Source organism: Pituophis catenifer, unplaced genomic scaffold (genome assembly GCF_029215685.1).
Source record: "Pituophis catenifer annectens isolate HBS135680 unplaced genomic scaffold, rPitCat1.0.hap2 SCAF_4, whole genome shotgun sequence".
Lineage (NCBI taxonomy): Eukaryota > Metazoa > Chordata > Lepidosauria > Squamata > Colubridae > Pituophis > Pituophis catenifer.
Window position 1 is genome coordinate 50,702,678 of NW_027256884.1, and position 22,730 is coordinate 50,725,407.

General features: G+C 40.4%; 1 protein-coding gene across 2 annotated transcripts in view; it reads left to right on the forward strand.

The window, feature by feature from the left end:
• The window catches only part of NHS (NHS actin remodeling regulator), a 541,425-nt gene extending 519,132 nt beyond the window's left edge, over positions 1–22,293 (forward strand). For both annotated transcript variants that reach the window (XM_070943769.1, XM_070943770.1), the window contains 4 exons: positions 7,994–8,125; positions 9,875–12,820; positions 14,557–14,683; positions 21,406–22,293. In XM_070943769.1, the coding sequence (XP_070799870.1) occupies positions 7,994–8,125; positions 9,875–12,820; positions 14,557–14,683; positions 21,406–22,036 (3,836 nt within the window). In that variant the 3' untranslated portion in view covers positions 22,037–22,293. The remainder of the gene's footprint in view (positions 1–7,993; positions 8,126–9,874; positions 12,821–14,556; positions 14,684–21,405) is intronic.
• The last annotated feature ends 437 nt before the right edge of the window (positions 22,294–22,730 follow it).

Consider the following 22,730-nt stretch of genomic DNA (forward strand, 5'->3'; position numbering starts at 1 on the left):
ATATGAGACCTCACCCGTGTTTGGTCGGATTCGGAGCGACTAGATCTCCAACTGCTCTCTAGGCGTCTTTTCTGGCGCTTCATCTCCCTCAGCTCCTCGGAGAACCAAGGACCCAGGTAAACTCAGCGACGGGTCAGAGGCCGCAAAGGCACGACTCGGTCCAAAGCGTCAATGGCCGCTCTATCCCAGGCGGCCACCAGCTCTTCAGCCGAGTCATGAGTCAGAGCCTCAGGAAATGGCCCAAGCTCCATCTGGAACCTATCAGGATCCATCAGGCGCTTGGGGCAGAACCATCTGGTCTGTTCCGCCTCCCTGCGGCGGGGTATGGTGGTTAGAAAATCAAGCCTAAGGAGGGAATGATCCGACCATGACAAGGGCTCAATCGCTACCGCCCCTATCTCAAGATCATTCATCCACTGCCCAGAGACAAAAATCAAGTCCAGAGTGTGTCCTCCAGTGTGAGTGGGTCCATGAATTAATTGGGTCAGGTCCATGGCCGTCATGGAAGCCATGAACTCCCGGGCCACCTCAGACGCTTCACCGACAGATGGCAGGTTGAAGTCCCCCGTGACCATAAGCCTGGGGGTCTCCACCGCCACCTCGGCAATCATGTTGAGTAGCTCGGGCAGGGCAGCCGACACGTGGCAGGGAGCCAGGTACATAATCAGCAAGCCCATCTGCCTCCTTTGTCCCCACTTCACCAGGAGGGACTCACATCCAGCTATCTGAGGTACAGTGGCCTCACTTGGAACGAGACCTTCCTTTACAAGAACTGCCACCCCCCCGCCCCGCCCCGGGACCTCGGCTGATGGAATGCATAGAAACCCGGTGGGCACATCTCAACGAGGGGGACCCCCCCTCCTAGCCCAACCAGGTCTCCGTAATACCTACCAGGTCTGCACCCCCCTCCTGAACCAGATCACAAATGAGGGGGGCTTTATTTATCACGGACCTGGCATTGCACAGCATCAACCGGAGGCCCAGGGCCTGAGGATCTGAACAACCCGGGGAGCGAGAAGAGCATTGGGGGCCGGAGCATGCAATCACTCGCAAGTAGTGAGTGCGTCCTCCCCTAACACGATGTGGCCCCCTGCTCCCACCATATCCGCCCCTCCCACCCACAATGCCAATGGAAACACCCTCTCCAATATAGGAACTAGCCCCCCCAACCCCCCCGACACTTGTGGGTTGCCCCCCAAACCCACCCTGGTCGTACATATTACATTCTCCCTCCTAGCCCTTAAAAAGCAAATTAAAAAAGAGTACAAAGAACTTTTAAAATCCCCAACGTCTTTGTGCCACCTCTCGGGATCCCAGGACCCGTCTTATGCTCCAAGGCCAAGAGTATAGGAATAATATTCTAATTGATGTGTACAATTTATTTTAAAAATCCCTTCACTTATTAGAAATCTTCTTTCCATATATTATATATGATACATAAAAAGAGAGAAAGAGACAGGAATTTGCAATACAATATGAAGTCAGAATGAAAATCAATGACTAGTAACATTTCTGAATTAGCTGTATTGGCTCATTGGTTTCTCATCTCATTCTATAGATTAAACCAAAAATAAATCTGTCATGAAGAGTAGACTAATCTATTCATTTAGATCTCAAAAGGTTCTCTGTACACAGTATTGCCTCTGAGCAGTCATGTAGGTTTCCATATCAGTACACAATAAAATAATAATAATGTCAGAGTTAATACACTATTTAACATACAGTGTGCAGGTGAAACTCAAAAAATTAGAATATCGTGCAAAAGTTCATTTATTTCAGTAATGCAACTTAAAAGGTGAAACTAATATATGAGATAGACTCGTTACATGCAAAGCAAGATAGTTCAAGCCTTGATTTGTCATAATTTTGATGATTATGGCTTACAGCTCATGAAAACCACAAATTCACAATCTCAGAAAATTAGAATATTGTGAAAAGGTTCAATATTCTAGGCTCAAAATGTCCCACTCTAATCAGCTAAGTAAGCCATAACACCTGCAAAGGGTTCCTGAGCCTTTAAATGGTCTCTCAGTCTGGTTCAGTAGGAATCACAATCATGGGAATGACTGCTGACCTGACAGTTGTGCAGAAAACCATCATTAACACCCTGCATAAGGAGGGAAAGCCTCAAAAGGTAATTGCAAAAGAAGTTGAATGTTCCCAAAGTGCTGTATCAAAGCACATTAATAGAAAGTTATGTGGAAGGGAAAAGTGTGGAAGAGAAAGGTGCAGCAGGGATGACCGCAGCCTGGAGAGGATTTTCAGGAAAAGGCCATTCAAAAGTGTTGGGGACTTTCACAAGGAGTGGACTGAGGCTGGAGTCAGTGCATCAAGAGCCACCACACATAGACAGATCCTGGACATGGGTTTCAAATGTTGTATTCCTCTCATCAAGCCGTTCCTGAACAACAAACGTCAGAAGCGTCTTACCTGGGCTAAAGACAAAAAGAACTGGTCTGTTGCTCAGTGGTCCAAAGTCCTCTTTTCTGATGAGAGCCACTTTTGCATCTCATTTGGAAACCAAGGACCCAGAGTCTGGAGGAAGAATGGAGAGGCACACACTGCAAGATGCTTGAAGTCCAGGGTGAAGTTTCCACAGTCTGTGTTGATTTGGGGAGCCATGTCATCTGCTGATGTTGGATCCACTGTGCTTCATTAAGTCCAGGGTCAACGCAGCCGTCTACCAGGAGATTTTGGAGCACTTCATGCTTCCTTTTGCAGACGAGCTTTATGGGGATGCTGACTTCATTTTCCAGCAGGACTTGGCACCTGCCCACACTGCCAAAAGTACCAAAACCTGGCTCAATGACCATGGGATTACTGTGCTTGATTGGCCAGCAAACTCACCTGACCTGAACCCCATAGAGAATCTATGGGGCATTGCCAAGAGAAAGATGAGAGACATGACACCGAACAATGCAGAAGAACTGAAGGCTGCTATTGAAGCATCCTGGTCTTCCATAACACCTCAGCAGTGCCCCAGGCTGATAGAATCCATGCCATGCCGCATTGAGGCAGTAATTGATGCAAAAGGGGCCCAAACCAAGTACTGAGTACATATGCATGCTTATACTTTTCAGAGGTCCGATATTGTTCTATGTACAATCCTTGTTTTATTGATTTCATGTAATATTCTAATTTTCTGAGATTGTGAATTTGGGGTTTTCGTGAGCTGTAAGCCATAATCATCAAAATTATGACAAATCAAGGCTTGAACTATCTCGCTTTGCATGTAATGAGTCTATCTCATATATTAGTTTCACCTTTTAAGTTGCATTACTGAAATAAATGAACTTTTGCACGATATTCTAATTTTTCGAGTTTCACCTGTACACTGATAAGAACCAGTAGCATAAAGATGCCCCAGTTGCTTGCCAAAAACAATCAACAAAGAGCATACCAATGCTTTTTTTTTTTTTTTTTTTAAAAAGAGGCATTAGGCTTTTCAAGTCATAACCACTAGACCTATGTAAATTTTTTGAAGAGCCACTATGATTCCTCTGAATCAACTCCTCAAAATATCAAAGCAACCACTGGAAGCTTGATATGCTTTGATATATTTCAAGTATATCAAAGTCTTACCAAAGGTCTTTGGGAAATGAAGGATCTCCCTATCACCATCGCCCACAATAAATTGTTTGCTTGATGCTGTGAGCAATAACAGATCCACCATTGAAGCCCATTAGGGATATCCCAATTAAAACACCAATATGGCAGATAAATTTCTGGTATCATCATTCAGGAGAGTAGGAGAACTAATGAGAAGTGATTCATAAACATTCCACATAGATAGGGTGTTCCTATAAATAAGGTTCCCGAGGTAAATTCACACCTCCATATATTCAAGAAATCATGCTAAATAACTGTTGGCCAATCCCATCATGCCCACACAGTAAGAAAACCAACTACATCAAGAAAACAGCAAGAAAACCAACCACATATGAATGATGACGGTCCCAGTGATGCAGAATTGCAAGATGGCTACATGGGCAGCCAATCCATTGGCCCATTTCAAATTTACAAGTAGGCTTTATCAGGTGTGACATTTGGCTATGCTACAGAAAGTATGGTAATAAATTCCTAAACCAACGAGAAGGAAATCTGCTTTGATATATCTGTAGTATCTCTTCCATTGACTGAAAGCTTGGACTCACTATGACATTTTCTTCTGTAAGAAGAAAGACTCACTTACAAAGGAAACAAACAATAAAAAAATAAAGATGTTAGTACAGGTTTTATACAATTAGTAAAGAATGTTATTATTTATAAGCCAAAATCAACATTGCTTGTGTTCAATATTATTTATTATTATTATTATTTATTGAATTTGTATACCACCCTACTCCCAAAGGACTCAGGGTGGTGAACAGCCAAAAGTAAATACACATAATATAAATGTTAAAAAACCATTAAAATACAATTAAATAATTTGGCCCAGAAAAAAAAAATTTAAAACACCCCAAATTTATAAGACAAATTTAAAATTTAAAAAAGTTTAAAAAGTTTAAAAAAGAGGTTAGGCCAGGCTGGCCTGCTGGAATAGGAATGTTTTGAGGGCACGGCGGAAAGCGCGCAGATCTGTGATTCTCCACATCTTTGGGGGGAGCTCGTTCCAGATGGCAGGTGCTCCCACAGAGAAGGCTCTCCCCCTGGGGGCCACCAGTTGACACTGTTTGACCGACGGCACCCTAAGAAGCCCCTCTCTATGGGAGTGTACTGGTCGGTGAGAGGCTACTGGTGGCAGAAGGCGGTCTCATAGATACCCCGGTCCTAGGCCATGGAGCGCTCTAAAGGTGGTAACCAAAACCTTGAAGCACACCCGGAAGACCACCGGGAGCCAGTGCAGCTCGCGCAGGAGGGGGGTCACATGGGAGCGCCACATCGCTCCCATAACCACCCGCACGGCTGCATTCTGGACCAGCTGGAGCCTCCGGGTGCTCCTCAAGGGGAGCCCCATGTAGAGAGCATTGCAGTAGTCCAGGTGGGAAGTGACGAGGGCATGAGTGACCGTATTTAATGAGTCCTGATCCAGAAAGGGACGCAACTGGTGAATCAGGCGAACCTGATAAAGTGCCCTCCCGGCCACAGCCGTCAGATGCCCTTCTAAAGACAGGTGTGAGTCCAGGAGGACACCCAAGTTGCGAACCCTCTCCGTGGGGGCCAAAGACTCGCCCCCAATAGTCAGTGATGGCACCAACTGACTATATCGGGATGTCAGAAACCACAGCCACTCGGTCTTGGATGGATTGAGCCTTAGTCTGTTTCTCCCCATCCAGATCCGTACAGCCTCCAGGCACCGGGACATCACTTCAAGGGCATCATTGGAGTGGTCCGGGGTGGAGATGTACAGCTGAGTGTCATCAGCGTACTGGTGGTACTTCACCCCGAAACCACGGATGATCTCACCCAGCGGCTTCACATAAATGTTGAACAGAAGGGGCGAGAGGACCGACCCTTGTGGCACCCCACATACAAGGGGCCTCGGGGTCGACCTCTGCCCCCCTGCCAACACAGACTGCAACTGGTCAGAGAGAAAGGAGGAGAACCACCGCAACAAGGTGCCCCCCACCCCTAACTCTTCCAGCCGGTGCAGCATGATACCGTGGTCTAATAGGACCCAGACAGAGGAACAACCCCTGTCCCAAGCCCTCCAGAGATCATCAACCAATGCGACCAATGCCGTTTCCATGCTGTACCCAGGCCTGAAGCCCGACTGGAATGGATCCAGATAAGCCGATTCATCCAGGTACTGAGGGAGCTGTCATGCTACCACACTCTCAACAACCTTCACAACAAAGAGAAGGTTGGAGACTGGACGGTAATTAGCCAACACTGCTGGGTCCAGGGAAGGCTTCTTGAGGAGAGGTCTCACCTCCGCCTCTTTCAATATGGCGGGAAAGACACCCTCACTCAAAGAAGCATTTATAATCCCCTGGAGCCAGCCTTGTGTAACCTCCTGAGTGGCCAGCACCAACCAGGAGGGACACAGGTCCAAGTTTTTTTTTTAAATTTGATTTATATGCTGCCCTTCTCCGGAGACTCAGGGCGGCTTACAATGTGTTAAGCAATAGCCTTCATACTTTTGTATATTTATACAAAGTCAGTTTATTGCCCCCACAAACTGGGGGCAATTACCTATCTTAGAAAGGATGGAAGGCTGAGTCAACCTTGAGCCTGGTGAGATTCGAACTTACAGTAATTGCAGACAGCTGGTGTTAATCACAATGCTTTTAGTCTGCTGAGCCACCAGGCCCTTATAAATAAACATGTGGCAGCGTTCAGTCTACTCAGTATCCTGTCCACGTCTTTGGGAGTCACAGAATCAAACTCTTCCCAGATAATATTCTCAAGACCTGCCTCCATCCTCCCCCCTGAATCTACCCCGTCGGAGTCCAGGTGTTCCCGAATCTGAGCAATTTTATCATACGGATACTGTACAAAATCCTCGGCTCTACCCTCCAAGGGGTCCTCCCGCGCTTTCTGAAGGAGCAGGGAGCGGGTCACCCTAAACAGGGCGGCCGGGCGATTATCTGATTTATGCAATAAGAGCGGAAAAATAGTTACATGTTGCCGCTTTTATCGCCACTAGGTAAGTATTAATATGAGACTTTACCAGTGTTCGGTCAGATTCAGACCGGCTGGCCCTCCAACCGCTCTCCAGGCGTCTTTTTTGGCACTTCATTCCTTCAATATTAGGAATATTAGGAATATTAGATTGAATAATTACTGAAGGGAAACTCCCTACAGAGAAATGGCAGTTTCTTTTGACCATGTCCAGAAAACATTTTGGTTAGGGTAGTGTGTGCAGCAAAACCATATACAGCTGCTTGAAGGCTGATGAAGTGTGTTCCCATTGAATGCTTTGCCCATGATCAAAATGCCACATTGAATTATCTGCAATGCTTTTAGATATTCTCCTTAAGCCTATCCTTTGTAACGACACAATGCATTAAATGTTTTTCTGCTTTGGTACAACTTTGTAATGCATCAGGTTTTAGTGGGAATACTTATACAACTTAAACTATTATTACCCTACCATTATAATTACTGTGTGTGTTAGTACAACAGTACATTTATTTTTTTATGAATTTTCTATGCCACTGCACTCCAAAACAGTGGCATTCTCAGTAAATCACAATGTTGTAAAAATGATAATGTAAAATGATGTGTGCAATGATATTGTAATGCAAGCCCCATCATTATGTATTTGTATCATAAGTCATGATATATGTGGACATTTTGTCACATCTTACCTCCCAGTCCCCAACAGATGATTCCTGGCAGGTTACAATTAAAAGCAAAAATTGATAACTAATTATAAAACAATTCAGAATAGGCTAAATATAGTATTGCACAATGGCACTCAGTCCACCTAGTTAGTATTCTTGACAGATACTGAGAGTACACATTTTTATTAGAAATGGAGGATGCTCTAGAAAACTCTGCCAGTTGGAGGCAAAATATTTGTTAATTGATTGACTCTTTTTTGTACCTAGGAATCAATGTCAAAAGATTCAAATATGACATCAATCTGAATGATATTTTATATGGATTAACATATGGAAAATCCAAAAACAGTTGGATTTGTCATAGTATCTTAACTTCCCTATTACATATCAGCAATGCATAGAATCTTTCTTCCCTCCCCCCCCTTTTTTTTTTAGTAATTTACAGCTGAAAATTTTTTGATCATCCTCCTGAATCCTAATTTTCATTTTACACATATCAGGGCCTCTAGAACATAATAATCTTGAAAAACATTTCAGTAAATAGTCCTTATAAGGAGAGTAGCTAACTTCCTCTCATTCCTTTCACTTCCTTCTCTCTTTTGTGAGGGTTAGCTGTGGTATGCATTTTTTTAACAATGTTAAGGTCTGTCTTCTATTTATTTTCAGGCATAATCTGAAAAGTTCATTTGACCCGATGTGGTCTTCCTGTCAAAACCATTGTTTATTGTTTCTAAAAGCTAATGACACCTATTTATGAATCACAGGAGTTGGTTTTGACCGAGAAGCTAGTATACGCTGCTCACTTGTTCACTCCCAATCCGTACTGCAACGAAGACGGAAACTGAGAAGGAGAAAAACCATCTCTGGCATCCCCAGAAGAGTCCAACAAGAAATAGGTGGAGTATAAATAAAATCTTTCCTAGCTGTTGTACTGCCTTAATGCAATTCTAGCTTGCTTTCAACGATTTTCCAAATTCCTGATTCTGGTTTCAAGTATGATGCATTTAGTATGTTTTATTTGTTTCATATTTTTTGTAAATATTGCCACCCATCTTTATTGCTCCTTACAGAATCAGTCTCAATGTGTTTAGGTGTCACTTAGTAGTACAGATATACCGCTAGCTCACATTGTCTAAATACAATCTTACCTGATTTCTGTTGAATTGTATTCTTTTAGTTTGCTCTATACATCAAAAGTAAGTAGTTTAAATTATTTTTCCTTGTAAAAACCTAACAAATGTTTCCTGATAATGAATATGCTGATAAATTGCCACAGACCAATTTATTTAGAAGATCTATTCCAGTGATGATGGTATGTGGGAAAAAGTTTAGGAGACTGGGCCAAAAGACACTGTCAAGGAACTGATAAGATAAGAGACAGCAGACTCCACAATTTGATAGAGGACAGGGCAAAAGGCTCAGAGGAGATTCTCCTTAGTTCCTTGGACTGTAAAGGAAACTTTGGGAGGGGAAGAGATGTACTTTCAGACTTGCAAGATTCTGTCAATGTAGCTTTACAACAAAGTAGAACTAGCTCTTCTGTTTCTGATTCCTACTTGGATTATGCTGACGATTCCAGACAGTTGTACACATATTATCTGTTCTGAAAACTTGATCAACTAGTTTTCCCCCCATTTTTATGTGTTGGTTACCACCTTTAAAGCGCTCCATGGCATAGGACCCGGGTACCTCCGAGACCGTCTTCTGCCACCAATAGCCTCCCACCGACCAGTTCGTTCCCACAGAGAGGGTCTCCTCAGGGTGCCATCGGCCAAGCTATGTCGGCTGGCGACGCCCAGGGGGAGGGCCTTCTCTGTGGGAGCCCCAGCCCTGTGGAACGAACTGCCCCCGGAAATTCGTAAGATCTCCGACCTCCGGGTGTTTCGCTGCGCATTGAAGACCCTGTTGTTCCGCCAGGCCGGACTATCAACACAATAGTTTTAAATTGGGGTATTTAAATTTATTGGGGTTTTAAATTTGAGCCACTTATTTAATTATTTTAAATTTTATATCATTGTTTTGTTTGTGTTTTTAAATAGGCTGTACACCGCCCTGAGTCCTTCGGGAGAAGGGCGGTATAGAAATAAAATTATTATTATTATTATTTTATTATTATTATGTATTATTTTTTCTCTTAATTGCTAAATATTAAGTTCATTCAATTAGACAAGCTCACTTTTTTTCTTACACTGAACTGTCACAGTAGTAACTAGATTAAGGTCACTTAAGCTTGTCTTGTTAAAGAATCAATATTCTTCTATTATGGCAACAACTGAAAGATCAGGCTGGCATAAAACTAGTCAGCTCCTTAATTTCAGATGCATATGATTTGATTATTCCTTTGCAAGTATGCATTTTGAGTTTGCACAGAAAACACCACTTGGGAGGATTGCAGTAATAGATTAATATTCCTCTGTTCAGATTAGTTTTTCTCTTTAGGGTCAATCTTGATAGTGTTAAGCATTGCTATGTGAAATATTTAGTGTGAAGATAGCAACTATTTTTATTTTAATTCTACTTTGTGAAAATTGGCATTAGCAAAACTAAAATCTACCTTGTGAACTTTTTAGGCCAATGTCAATGTCATAATTTGTTAGCCAGTTGAAAGCTGTGATGACTCACAAAATTTTATCTATGTATTCTAGATTCTGATGAATCACCAGTAGCAAGAGAACGGAATGTCATTGTGCATGCAAATCCAGACTTCTCTAATAACATCAACAGGAGATCAGGTACCCGAGACTCTGAGTGCCAAACAGAAGATATTCTCATTGCTGCTCCATCCCGGAGAAGAATACGAGCTCAGAGGGGTCAAAGTGCAGTAACTTCACTGTCTCATTCAGCTGGCAACATATTGGTGCTGACAGATAATGGTGACTCTATGTTTACATCAATGAGCAATCGTGTTCGATCAAGGAGTCTTCCTCGTGAAGGTGCTAGAGCCAATGAAAAAGATCACAACAATGGTACCAAAATTTCAGCATATGAGGCAGAACACTTTTTAACAAATCAAGAACGAATCTCCACAAAGAATAAGGATGCTATTAATAACCATTGTTCACAGGAACACCATCCCAGGGGCTTAGCTTGTTCCCAGCATTTTCATAGTCCAGATCATAACTCAAATGAAAGAGGGAGGTCAAGGTTATCAAGGATAGTAGATTCTGGAAGTTGTGATATTTCTTCAAATTCTGATACCTTTGGAAGTCCAATTCACTCTATTTGCACAGCTGGGGTTCTTCTCAGCAGTCACATGGACCAGAAAGATGAACATCAATCATCCAGTGGAAACTGGAGTGGAAGTAGCTCAACATGTCCTTCCCAAACATCTGAAACAATTCCTCCTGCTGCTTCACCTCCACTGACAGGTTCTTCACACTGTGATTCAGAATTATCCCTGAACATTGCCCCTAATGCTAATGAAGATTCAAGTATTTTCATAATTGAACACTACAGTGAACATAAAATTAGAGGCCACAGGGCAAGTTCTTTCACTTCTGATGTACTAGATGACCCTAACAATAGCATCACAAGTGACAGTGAGTGGAATTATTTGCATCATCATCATGATGCATCCTGCCATCAAGATTTCAGCCCCGAACATCCCAAGACTGATAGTCTGGGCTGTCCGAGTTTTACAAGCATGGCCACTTATGACAGTTTTGTAGAGAAGACTCCATTGGATAAAGCAGAGACTAGCTCACATTTTTCAGTTGATACTGAAGGCTACTATACCTCCATGCACTTTGACTGTGGACTCAAAGGAAATAAAAGTTATATTTGTAACTATGCAGCTGTGGGCTCTGAAAATTGCCAGAATGCAAGTTTTGCTTCCAATCTCACTCACTGTAATTGGCAAGATTATATGGATCATAGGAAGCAAGGAAAACCAGGCATATCTCTAAAGAAACCAAAGGTGAAGCCAGCCCCACCAAAACGCAGTTCATCTTTAAGGAAATCTGACACTAGAACAGATATTTTGGAGAAGAAAGAACCAAAGATAAGTAGTGGACAGCAACATATGCCTCATACTTCCAGGGAAATGAAGCTGCCCCTCGAGTTTGCAAACACACCTTCAAGGGTAGAAAGTACTAGCCTGCCAAGTAAACAGAAACCTTCCTGGCATAATCAGGATGAAAATGACGTAAAGGGCCACCCATTTGATTCCATGGACATTGCATCATTTAAAGATGAAGGTGCTGAACAATCTCACTATGCAGATCTCTGGCTTCTAAATGACTTGAAATCTAATGATCCCTATAGATCTTTATCTAATTCAAGCACTGCTACGGGTACTACGGTCATAGAATGCATAAAGTCACCAGAAAGTTCTGAATCTCAAACATCACAGTCTGGATCAAGAGCCACCACTCCTTCTCTTCCTTCTGTTGAGAATGAGTTTAAATTGGCATCCCCAGAAAAACTGGCTGGTTTAGCTTCTCCTTCAAGTGGCTATTCCAGTCAGTCAGAAACCCCAACATCATCATTTCCAACAGCATTTTTTTCTGGTCCCCTATCCCCAGGAGGGAATAAAAGAAAGCCAAAAGTACCAGAAAGGAAATCCTCATTACAACAATCTTCTTCTAAAGATGGCAACATATTTTTAAACAAAGACTTAGAACTTCCGGTTATACCTCCTACTCATCTTGACCTAAGTGCTCTTCATAATGTTTTGATTAAACCATATGCTCCCAGACCCCAGCTGCATGCTTTTAACAATAATAAATCAAATATGATAGAAGAAGTACTGAATTCTAATTCTTCACCAGCTCTTGCTATTACACCTTCAGTGCTGAAGTCAGTACATCTTCGATCAATTAATAAGCCTGAAGAAAGGAAACAGAAAGACAATCCAGATTTTCTACCCATTCAAGAACATAGTTTGGTAACTGCTATTTCTTCATGCAAAATGAAACCACGTGTAAGTAAGAAACAAATGTCACATCAGTTCTTCATGGAAGATGCCATAGTGTCTTATATAAATCCCTCCCCAGTACAGATAAGCCCAGAACAACTACTAGGAGAAGATAGTTTAACCTTTAGTGAAAGAAATATCTGTCAAGAGAGTCTAAACTCATTAGTAGAGGGTGTTCCAGCAGCTAAGAGTGTACCAGATCAAATACATTCAGTACATGGGATTTTGCTAGAGTATACAGCTAATAAAGCTTGTGGGTTTTCTGAATTTCCACAAGGCACAATAGTTTTTCCAAGTAATCTTAAAGGCAAAATTACTTGTGGATCAGAACAGAATAAGAGCATTAACCCCATGCAGTCTCCGTATGAATTACCTGCACACTGTGAACAAAAGTCAAAATATGAACCACTACATGAAGATATTCCTCGGTCTGACTCCTTAACTTGGGGAGCAGATACTTGTTATCAGCTGAAGCATCAGCTTGATATAAGCCAACTTGATGACAAAGTGCCTGAGAATATCAATTATGAACCAGAGATCTCAAATATAGATTCTCTAAGTGAAAAATGCTCTGAAAATGATATCATGTCAGGTATTCCAACCAAAAGTGCCTCAGATGACAGTGATAGCAGAGCAGCTGAGACACAAGAAACTACAGAAGATGATACCTTAAAAGGTTAGTTCTTAATTATTCCTACATTTCTAATGGTAGCACCTAATGCTAGAAATAATGTTACTTGTTCGTATTAATGGATAATTTCCAGAATTCCATTAATTTCAGTGAAACCCTAACATATTGCACTAATAGATGTATGATTCTTCGAAGAAATATACAGCTAAGTCCTTGACCTATAACCATTCAAAGTTACAACAGCACTGAACAAATAGTTATTATGACTGGTTCTTGGGATTCAGCCATCCCAGCACCCTCATGGTCTCATGATATAGGACAGTGATGGCTAACCTTTTTGCCATTGCGTGCCAAAAGCGGGGGGAGTGCAGGGGGGTCACGCGTTCGCGTGCCGACACCCATAATTCTATGCGCTCCGCCCCCCATGCATGTGCACGCGACCCCCCCATGCTCCCTCCATTTTTGGCCCATGATGGCACAGTGGATCCGGTAGACCTGTTTTCACTCCCCTCCCCAGGCTCCTAAAAAGGCTCTGGAGCCTGGGGAGGGCGAAAATGGCCTTCCCCACTCCCCTGGAGGCCCTCCGGAGGCTGGAAATGGCCTGTTTGCTGACTGGTGGACCCAGAACGCCTGAAAATCAGTGTGCCGGAGCTGAGCTCATGTGCCCACCGATATGGCTCCGTGTGCCACCTGTGGCACGCGTGCCATAGGTTCGCCATCATGGATATAGGAGCTTGATAACTGGTTTGCACTCACAACCAGTTTTGCAATACCTTGTGATCATGTGATTGCCATTTACAACCTTCTCTGCTGCCTTCTATAGAAAATCCCCCACTCTGTGTTTTGTTTTGTTTTTAATTTGATTTATATGCCGCCCTTCTCCAGAGACTCAGGGCGGCTTACAATGCGTTAAGTAATAGCCTTCATTCTTTTGTATATTTTATACAAAGTCAGCTTATTGCCCCCACAAACTGGGTCCTCATTTCACCTACCTTAGAAATGATGGAAGGCTGAGTCAACCTTGAGCCTTGGAGAGATTCGAACCAGCAGAAATTGCAGGCAGCTGTGTTAATAACAGGGTGCATTAAACCACTGTACTATCAAGGCTCTTAAAGTTTGGCTACCACAGTTTGCACTGTGGTAGCCACTCATGCACGCTCCCTAACCTGTACTACCCCGCTCACATATTCTCATGCACTCTGTTCAATCCAAGCTATGCCTCTCTCACACTCCCTCACATCTTTCTGCGCCCACCCCACCAATACACGCTGCACCTCTCATGCACCCTCTCTGACCTTGAACTATGCTTTTCTGGACTCCCCTTGCTCTCTTCGTCACCAAGTTGCAGCCATTGACCTGCCTGCTGACCTGAGGTTTACAATTTCCTGTCATCTTCCCCACTGACTTTGGCTGTGGGAAGCCAGCAGGAAATTACCTTGCCTAAAAATTGAGGGATTTGACTGACAATGGCAATTGGGACTGCAGGGATTGCTGTTGCTAAGCAATGCAGTTAAACTTTATGACTGCATTGGTTAATGATGGAAAATTCCACTCCCAAGCACTGTCATAAACCAAGGACTATCTATGTGTGTGTATACATAAATCTGCAATTCCTTTTAATTTTCAGACACAAAAGGGCTCTTTATCATTAATATTAATTTAACAGTTTATCCAGTATTTAGCTCTGATTCTTATATACCTAATTCCATTAATTAAGGAGACTATGTAATCAAATTCTGGTACCTGATTCTCAGCAGTTTTTTTTATTGCTTTTTTTGAAGAATCTTTTGTGAGTGATGATTCTATAATCTCACCCATAAATGAGGATTCTCAAATTGAAGTAGAAGAGTTTTTGATGTCTCCAAATAAACCGCGAACAACAGAGGATCTGTTTGCAGTAATTCACCGGTAAGTTAAAGTTACCATAACTGGAAACTGTACTTTTTATTGTCATAATAGCAATTTATTCAACATAATGGTGATAAAGTGCTTGTTTCAGAAACTTTATTTTTCAGTCCAGACCAATATAACTATTTCTATAGTTTAAAGTAGGAATTGCAGACCATCAGATAAGTATGTTGTTTCAATGAAAACTTAAGGGAAATGCTCCTTAGAAACTGCTTTGTGAAAGCGAAATGAAGTGGCCATATTCCCACCTCATTTCTCCCTACTGCAAGTGCCAGTAGAATGTGCAAAACCCCAAACTGAAGAAAATATCAGGGAAGTTGTTTCCCACTCAAATAAAGCAGGGATACAAGTTTAATGCATGACTTTTATATGAAATATTTTATTGATTGATTACTTGATTATCTGCCATCAAGTTAGTGTCAGCTTGGACCAACCACACAGACGGACTTTCTCCAGAATGATCTGTCTCCCTCGCCACCATGTTCTATACACCATGTTCTATGGCTTCCCTTCCTATGTATAGGTTTTGCATAGACCAATGGGATGTTTTAGAATTCCAATTTTCATATTAAAAATATTCCACAGCTTGATATAGTTGAAACATTCAAGACCTTCAATGTCTCAATGAACTCTATATTATTGACTTCTTTTTGGTATTCTTTGACTTTCCCATTAATGTCTCTTGTTTCCTGTTTCTTGTTCAAGGTAGCTTGAACATCTGCTATCGCCTTTTCCTATGTAGAGTTCTAATTTGTGTCGAGTGATCTTAAGCATTATTTTGCTAATATGTGAAATGTAGCATATTGTACAATATTTTGCACAATCTGTTAAGTCGCTTCTTTGATATTGATATGCAGACTCATGTCTTCCAATCTTGGCCACTATGTCTTTATCCAGTTTCACTGCCATAGTTTAGGTAGAATCTTTACTGATTCTGCTGCTGCTTGACCTATTTCCTGTGGGAATGTCTTTGCTGTTTTAATTGAGTTTTTCTAGCTCCTTTTACCAATAATATAGTCAATTTTATTGCTGTGTACTCTGTTTGACAAGGTCTATGTACATTGGCTTTTTGTTGTTGTTGTTGTTGAAGACTATGTAGTAATGAAAAACATCACTGGATTGGCAAAAACTGGTACCATTCTTCCGCTTTATTTCTATTTCTTGTGCCATGTAGTCCAACTATATTTTTCTCTTTGCTACTTACAACAATGAGTTTTCAGTCTCCAACCCCAAGCAGTATGGACTCCTTGCATTTTCTATCAATTTCAATTTGAACATGAAGATAAATCTCACCAACCTCTGGTTCTTTTACATCAGTAGTTGGAGCATAACTTGGATAACTATTATAGCAAATATTTTTTCATTAAGTCTAACTGATGCTATTCAGTCATTGACTCTTTTTCCTAATTCATTTTTTATTTACAATTTTCCTTTCACACCATACATATTTTGTGGTCAGTGTATTGACTGGGTCAATGTCAAGGGTGAAATCTAAAAATTTTTGCTACCGGTTCTATGGGCATGGCTTAATTAGTGGGCGGGGCTTGGTGATAAGGTGACTGGGAGGGCGTGGCTTGTTGGTCAGGTGGGCGTGGCCAAGTCAATGTCACTTCTTTGTCCTTTTTTAACCTACAAAACACAACACAACACAACTGGCTCACCCACAATATAAAAGCAGTTGTGCTAGACCCAAAATGGCCCCTGCAACAAGCAGGAACCTCACACAGCCACAAAAAGCCCAAAAAACCAACTTTCACACTTTACACACACACAACACAACACAACACAACACAACACAACTGGCTCATCCACAATGTAAAAGCAGCTGTGCTAGACCCAAAATGGCCCCTGCAACAAGCAGGAACCTCACACAGCCACAAAAAGCCCAAAAAACCAACTTTCACACTTTACACACACAAAATTCCACATACAGCTTTGTGAGATTTTGTGTGTTTGTGTAGTTAGAGTGAAACACTACAGAAACACACTAAATCTCAGAAAGCTGCACAAATATTATTTTATTTTATTTTATTTTTATTTTTATATAAAAGCAGCTAAATTTAAAACTTCCTAAACTTTAAATGGCTAGGTCTAAAAAAAGAACAACTAAAAAAACCCCCAATTAACTATTTTTTTAAAGCTCCCAAAGGGGGAAAAGACTTACCCAATAGAACAGGGGTCTCCAACCTTGGCAACTTTAAGACTTGTAGACTTCAACTCCCAGAATTCCTCAGCCAGCTTTGCTTTGCTGGCTGAGGAATTCTGGGAGTTGAAGTCCACAACTCCCTGCCTGCTTGATTGCAGGCAGGGAGATTCAGTTGCTTGCTGATGCAATGGATTGCAGGGATTACAGAAAGGCGTTGTGACCAGCAGCTAAAGTAAGCAAGATGAGGGGGGGAGGGGGAGGGGTTTTTGCTACCAATTAGCAGGCAACTCAGCTGGGGTCGTCAGAGCTTGGATCGTCAGAGCCATTTAAAAAGAAAAAACTGTTTTTCTTTTACATGGCTCTGGCGATCCAAGCTGAGTTGCCTGATTACCAGGCAACTCAGCTGGGATTGTCAGAGCTTGGCTCGTCAGAACCATTTAAAAGAAAAAAAAGGCTCTGATGATTGCGCGGGTCAGCTGGGCATGGGGGGCGGGGGCAGGGATTTTTGCTACCGGTTCTCCGAACTGCCCGCCACCATCGCTACCTACTCACCCAAGCCAGTCCGAACCGGGAGCATTTCACCCCTGGTCAATGTCCTTTTTAAACAATGTCAACAATAATAATACAAATAAGTATACATAATTCTAATCTTCCAACTTCACCAATACCATTCTCTCTTTATAATTCTTTATTGTTTTTTCCATTAATACGTTTAAACCTAAATAACATTTATTTGCACCATTTATTTGTTATCCCCTACTAAGTCATTAAAATTTAATATTTAAAAATTACTCATTATTCCGCCATAATTTCAATATCCCAAATGTCTAGGACTACTAATAAGGCCAAATATTTTTTAAAAATTAATCAATCCTAGGATTATATCTTAAAATCCGCACAATTTCTAATCCTTAAAAGTTTGAATTCACAATATATTTTAACACACTGTTAATATTATAAACTTCCATCTTCTAACCTTAGCTTATTTTTAATTATAATGAATTCTATTATCTATTAGTATATATACTACCATTTTCCCTATTTGTATTTTCTACTTTTTCATTTTATTAATATATTTTATCACTATCCCTCATCTCTTAATCTTTTTGGAGTTCCGTCATTTATTGACTTTTTAATCACCCTTTTATTCCTCTCTTTTGGAATCTTATAACTTTTTTGATATTTTTATACCCACTGAGTATTCCCTTTGGATTGCCCTTTATCTCTTTCTGCTGTATCATTTGAGTACCCATCCATAAACCATTCTCTTTTTTTGAAGATATTTTTCTTTTTTTCTCTAAACCTTTCTTTTTTTTTTTTTTGTGAAGAGATTTCTCTTTTTTTTCCTCTGTTCTATTATAAACTTTTAAGGAATTGTCTATTGATTCCTACTTATCAATCCTTTCTCTTCATTATCTTTGTCTTCTTGCCTCTCATTTTGATTTTTAATCTTCCACTGCCTCTTCTAATTTCTCATCTGTTTTCTGAATATCATATTCATCTTTTCCCCCAGTTGTTGAGAAGCATCTATACTTATTTCTTTATCTTTAGACAATCACCTTGTCTCCTTATTGTTCTTTATAGTTTTATGCATGCTTTTGAGCATCAAAATTATGTCTTCATATCCCTCTTTTATCTCCTGATGGTCCATTTTATAATAATTTGATAAAAATGACTCAATGGTTCCAACGTCTTAGTGTTTAAAAACTCCAATAGAGCCAATTATTAATAAGATTTAGTCAATCCCATAGTTATACTTGCAAGTCCCCTAAATTTATCATCTTTAAAGTTCTTTAATATTTTACAGCCTTTTGATTTTCCAATTATTTATCTTCCCAATTGTCCAGATTTTAAAGTCTTATTTAACTTTTCTTCTTTTCTCTTTTGTTCTATCACCTTTCTTCTTTTGCCTCATAGAATGTTCTATCAAAAGGCATTAATAATCCTGCAAGTCCAAGTTAATCCACTAGGTTTCCTCCTATCTTTCAAATCCACAATCCAATAACCGGTTTCAATAGAGTTTAATTATTTGCAATTTAAATTTGCAATTTAGTTCATTTAAAAAATCTTCAAAAAAGAAAAGAAGCTCACTGAGTATTTCAAAATATCCAAATCATCTTCTAAAATAGGATCAAGGTCAGGCCGCCTTCCAAGTGCTAATTACTTTCTTCTGTTATGTGTATTAAACATAATACATTTTCATTGAAAATTCTCCCGCTGTAATGCTCCTCTTCTTCCAGTAGATGGCTCTCCTATTCCCAATCCCAATTCCATACTTAAACAGTATGTCAAAAACAGCTGATTCTCTGATAAATCCAGGGGGTTTAAAGATACAAATAAGAAAGGCAGTTTCTCCCAAAAATCACCTTTCAGATTGTTTAAGCTTTTTTTCCAGCTTTCTATATTTTAAAACTTTCTTTGGGCATTTCTTTCGCCTGTTAATTTTCAGTCTTTAATCTTCTCCGTGTGTCTAATCACCGCTTCCTTAACGCTTGGAGTATTTTTTGAAATTCTTGTACTTAAGTCTTTAAAGTAAGGGTTGGAAGTTATCTCACCCAGCTTCAATGCTCTGTCCATGGACTGCTCCAGCACAACTCTTCTGGTCCCGGTTGTCCCAGCTTGTGACTAGCCAAAAATGGCCATCGTCCCTGCTGCCACTCAGGAGAGCTTGCTTCGGACCTAATGAGGAAATTGCAAGTTCCTTGTGGTCCATGAAGTGCCTCTCCTTTCTTTGCCACCCCTACAAGGCAGCTTGGACCCTGTAGGGTCTCCCGACAGCAGTTGTCAGCTACATTTCGCAGAGCTCATCAGAGCCCACTATTTTCCAAACCATTCTCCCTGCAATGTCAACCGGAAAAGGGCCAATCATTGACACTATTGCATGCAAATATTGTCTTTGCCATATTTGTAGAATAGAATAGAGCTGGAAGGGACCTTGGAGGTCTTCAGCCCCCTACTCAAGCAGGAGAACTTACACTATTTTAGATGATTGTCTAGTATCTTCTTAAAAACCTCCAGTAATGGAGCACCCACGATTTCTGAAGGCAAGCTGTTAACACTGGTTAATTATCCTCGTTTTTAAGAAGTTTCTCCTTAATTCCAGGTTGCTTCTCTCTTTGGTTAGTTTCCAACCATTGTTTCTTGTCCTTCCCTCTAGTGCTTTGTAGAATAATTTGACCCCCTCTTTTTTGTGGCAGCCCCTGAAATACTAGAATACTGCTATCATGTCACCCCTAATTCTTCTTTTCTTTAAACAGCCAAATCCAAATCCTGCAGTCATTCTTCATATGTTTTAGTCTCCAGGCCTTTGATCATCTTAGTTGCTCTTCTCTGAACTTTTTCCAAAGTCTCGGCATCTTTTTTGTAGTATGGTGACCAAAATTGGTTCCAGTATTCCAGGTGTGGTCTTAGTAGGGTTTTATAAAGCTTTTCTGATTAAATCAACACTGTTCTTTCTTTTTTTCATAATGTAATAAATAGTAAGAGTGTATGATTGAAAGTGGCCAAATTCAGTTCATTATTATTAGATAATGTCTAAGATGTCAATATGCAGCTACTTCATTTGTCTCCCATTGTCTCTCAGGGTGTTGAGCTTTCCCATGTTCATATTCTCTACATTCCATGTTCCCAGTGTAATTTTATTTTTGCAGTTTTGGATTCTTTTCCTTCATAGCAGCCTCAGCAGCTTCAGTTAGATGTCAAGAATGATTTAATCTAGTCACACCATAAATACTTTTAGTACTCCAAATGATCCTCGCTCATGCTGTATAACATGTTCAGTACCATTTAGCCTGACAGACCACCATCTGACACTATAATGCAAATCACTTTATAGAAACTATCCATGTGATTTTCTTGGTAAAATATAGAAGTGACTTACCATTGCCTTCTTCTGCACAGTATGAATTGATGCCTTTGCCATTGTTGCTAAAGTAATCAGCCATTTCTAGCATCTTCCCATATCTCTGCTGACCAATATAAGCCCTGTCTCATTTTACCTGGGCACAGTTAGGATGACTTTCATGACTTGGGCAACCCTATAGTGACCTTGATAGATCTGACATTTTTTAAAAAAATCTTGTAATTGTAGTGATCCAGATATGTCATCATAATTTGCATATCACAACTATCATATATTACTGGCACCAGATTTGTCTTGGTCCAAGCTTTTTTTATTGCTTTGCAATATTTCCTAAATTATCAGGGTGGAGGGAAGCCACAATATAACTAAATTCTATTTCACCAGCCCTGGTCTTTTAGTTTTACAATTTTTTTATTTCGCTTTCCAATTTAGACAATATTGTCAGTTCTAATATCTGGAAGGTAGAGCCCTCATTTTCATGGATGATAAATTAGGTTTTTAGTTATGTAGTTATTAATAGTGCAGTAAGGGAGTTCTATGATGAGATCTGATTTAAATTTCTGGACCTAAGCAATGGACCCCAAAATGCTATGCCATATACATATAACATATAATTGTATCAAATTTTATTATGTGTAATTAGATAAATGCACATAGATATGAATATTTATGTTTCAGTACCATGAATATTGAATATAATTCTTTTCATAACAGGTCAAAAAGGAAAGTGCTCGGAAGAAAGGATTCTGGAGACCTTTCTTCAAGGAACAGACTGAAAGCTTCATCTAGTAGTAATAGTGTGTCTTCTGTCAGCAGCACCTCACCTGTAACTAATATTCCCCTCACTCTGACCAGTGCGGGAAGTCCAGCATGCAGCCAGAGGTCTCCTGGGCCTATTTATCGGAATGCCAAAAAGTCCAGTACATCAAATGAGGAATTTAAACTACTGCTCTTGAAAAAAGGTAGTCGGTCTGATTCTAGCTATAGAATGTCAGCCACTGAGATACTAAAGAGTCCTATTTCTCCCAAATCTCCTGGAGAACTAATTGGGGATACTCTTCAAACTGCAGATGAACCCTTCCAAGCCTCATCAAGAGCTGAGGCATTAGCTCCTCACTCTCCTTGTCCCCCGAGGATAAACGTAGAAGGGTTTTCTTCCAAAAGTTTTCCCACATCAGCATCTTCACGTGTAGGACGATCACGAGCACCTCCAGCTGCAAGCAGTAGCCGATACAGTGTCCGCTGCAGATTATATAACACCCCAATGCAAGCCATTTCAGAAGGAGAGACAGAGAATTCAGATGGGAGCCCACACGATGATCGATCTTCTCAAAGCTCAACATAAGTTGCCTAAGGGTCTGAGCACAATTCTGACTGTTAAATGGGGGAACTCTGCATTTGATAAGCTCATTTCACTTTAAAAAGCCTATTTTGTAGCAGTCAAATATCTTACAAGGCAATATGTGATGCTTGAAAATGTTAAAGAGTGCTGAAAGATGGGGTTAAATGATCTGTAGGTATTTATTACGACCCATTTTCTATGACTAGAAATATATGGTTAACCTTTAATTCCTCCCCCCCCCCTTTCCACCCTCAGTGTAAATTTATCCAGTTTTCTAGATTCCTTTTTTCTCTCCAGAAACATAACATTACTGTTGTGCTTCCCTAGGGGTAGCAAACATAAAGTTGGTGACGAATTAGTATTTTTTTACATTAAAATGAATTGAAACAAAATAGAATAGACAAAACAAATGTACATTTACGTATTTTTGATAAGCAAATGTAAATAAAATTATTGCAGAGAAAAATGTGGTGGGTGACAAATGAAAACTATCTTATATGATAACAAAGGATAAAGATATGGTAATGACTGTATTCTGTGAATACAATTTTCAGATCAAGTTTATTTACATATCAATCACTACCACTATTAAATAATTGAAGCCTCTATCATGAATTTAACACTTGGATTAGTGGAATTCCTATTAATAAAAACTATGAAATTAAGTGATATCTGAATTTCTTTGACAATGTCATTC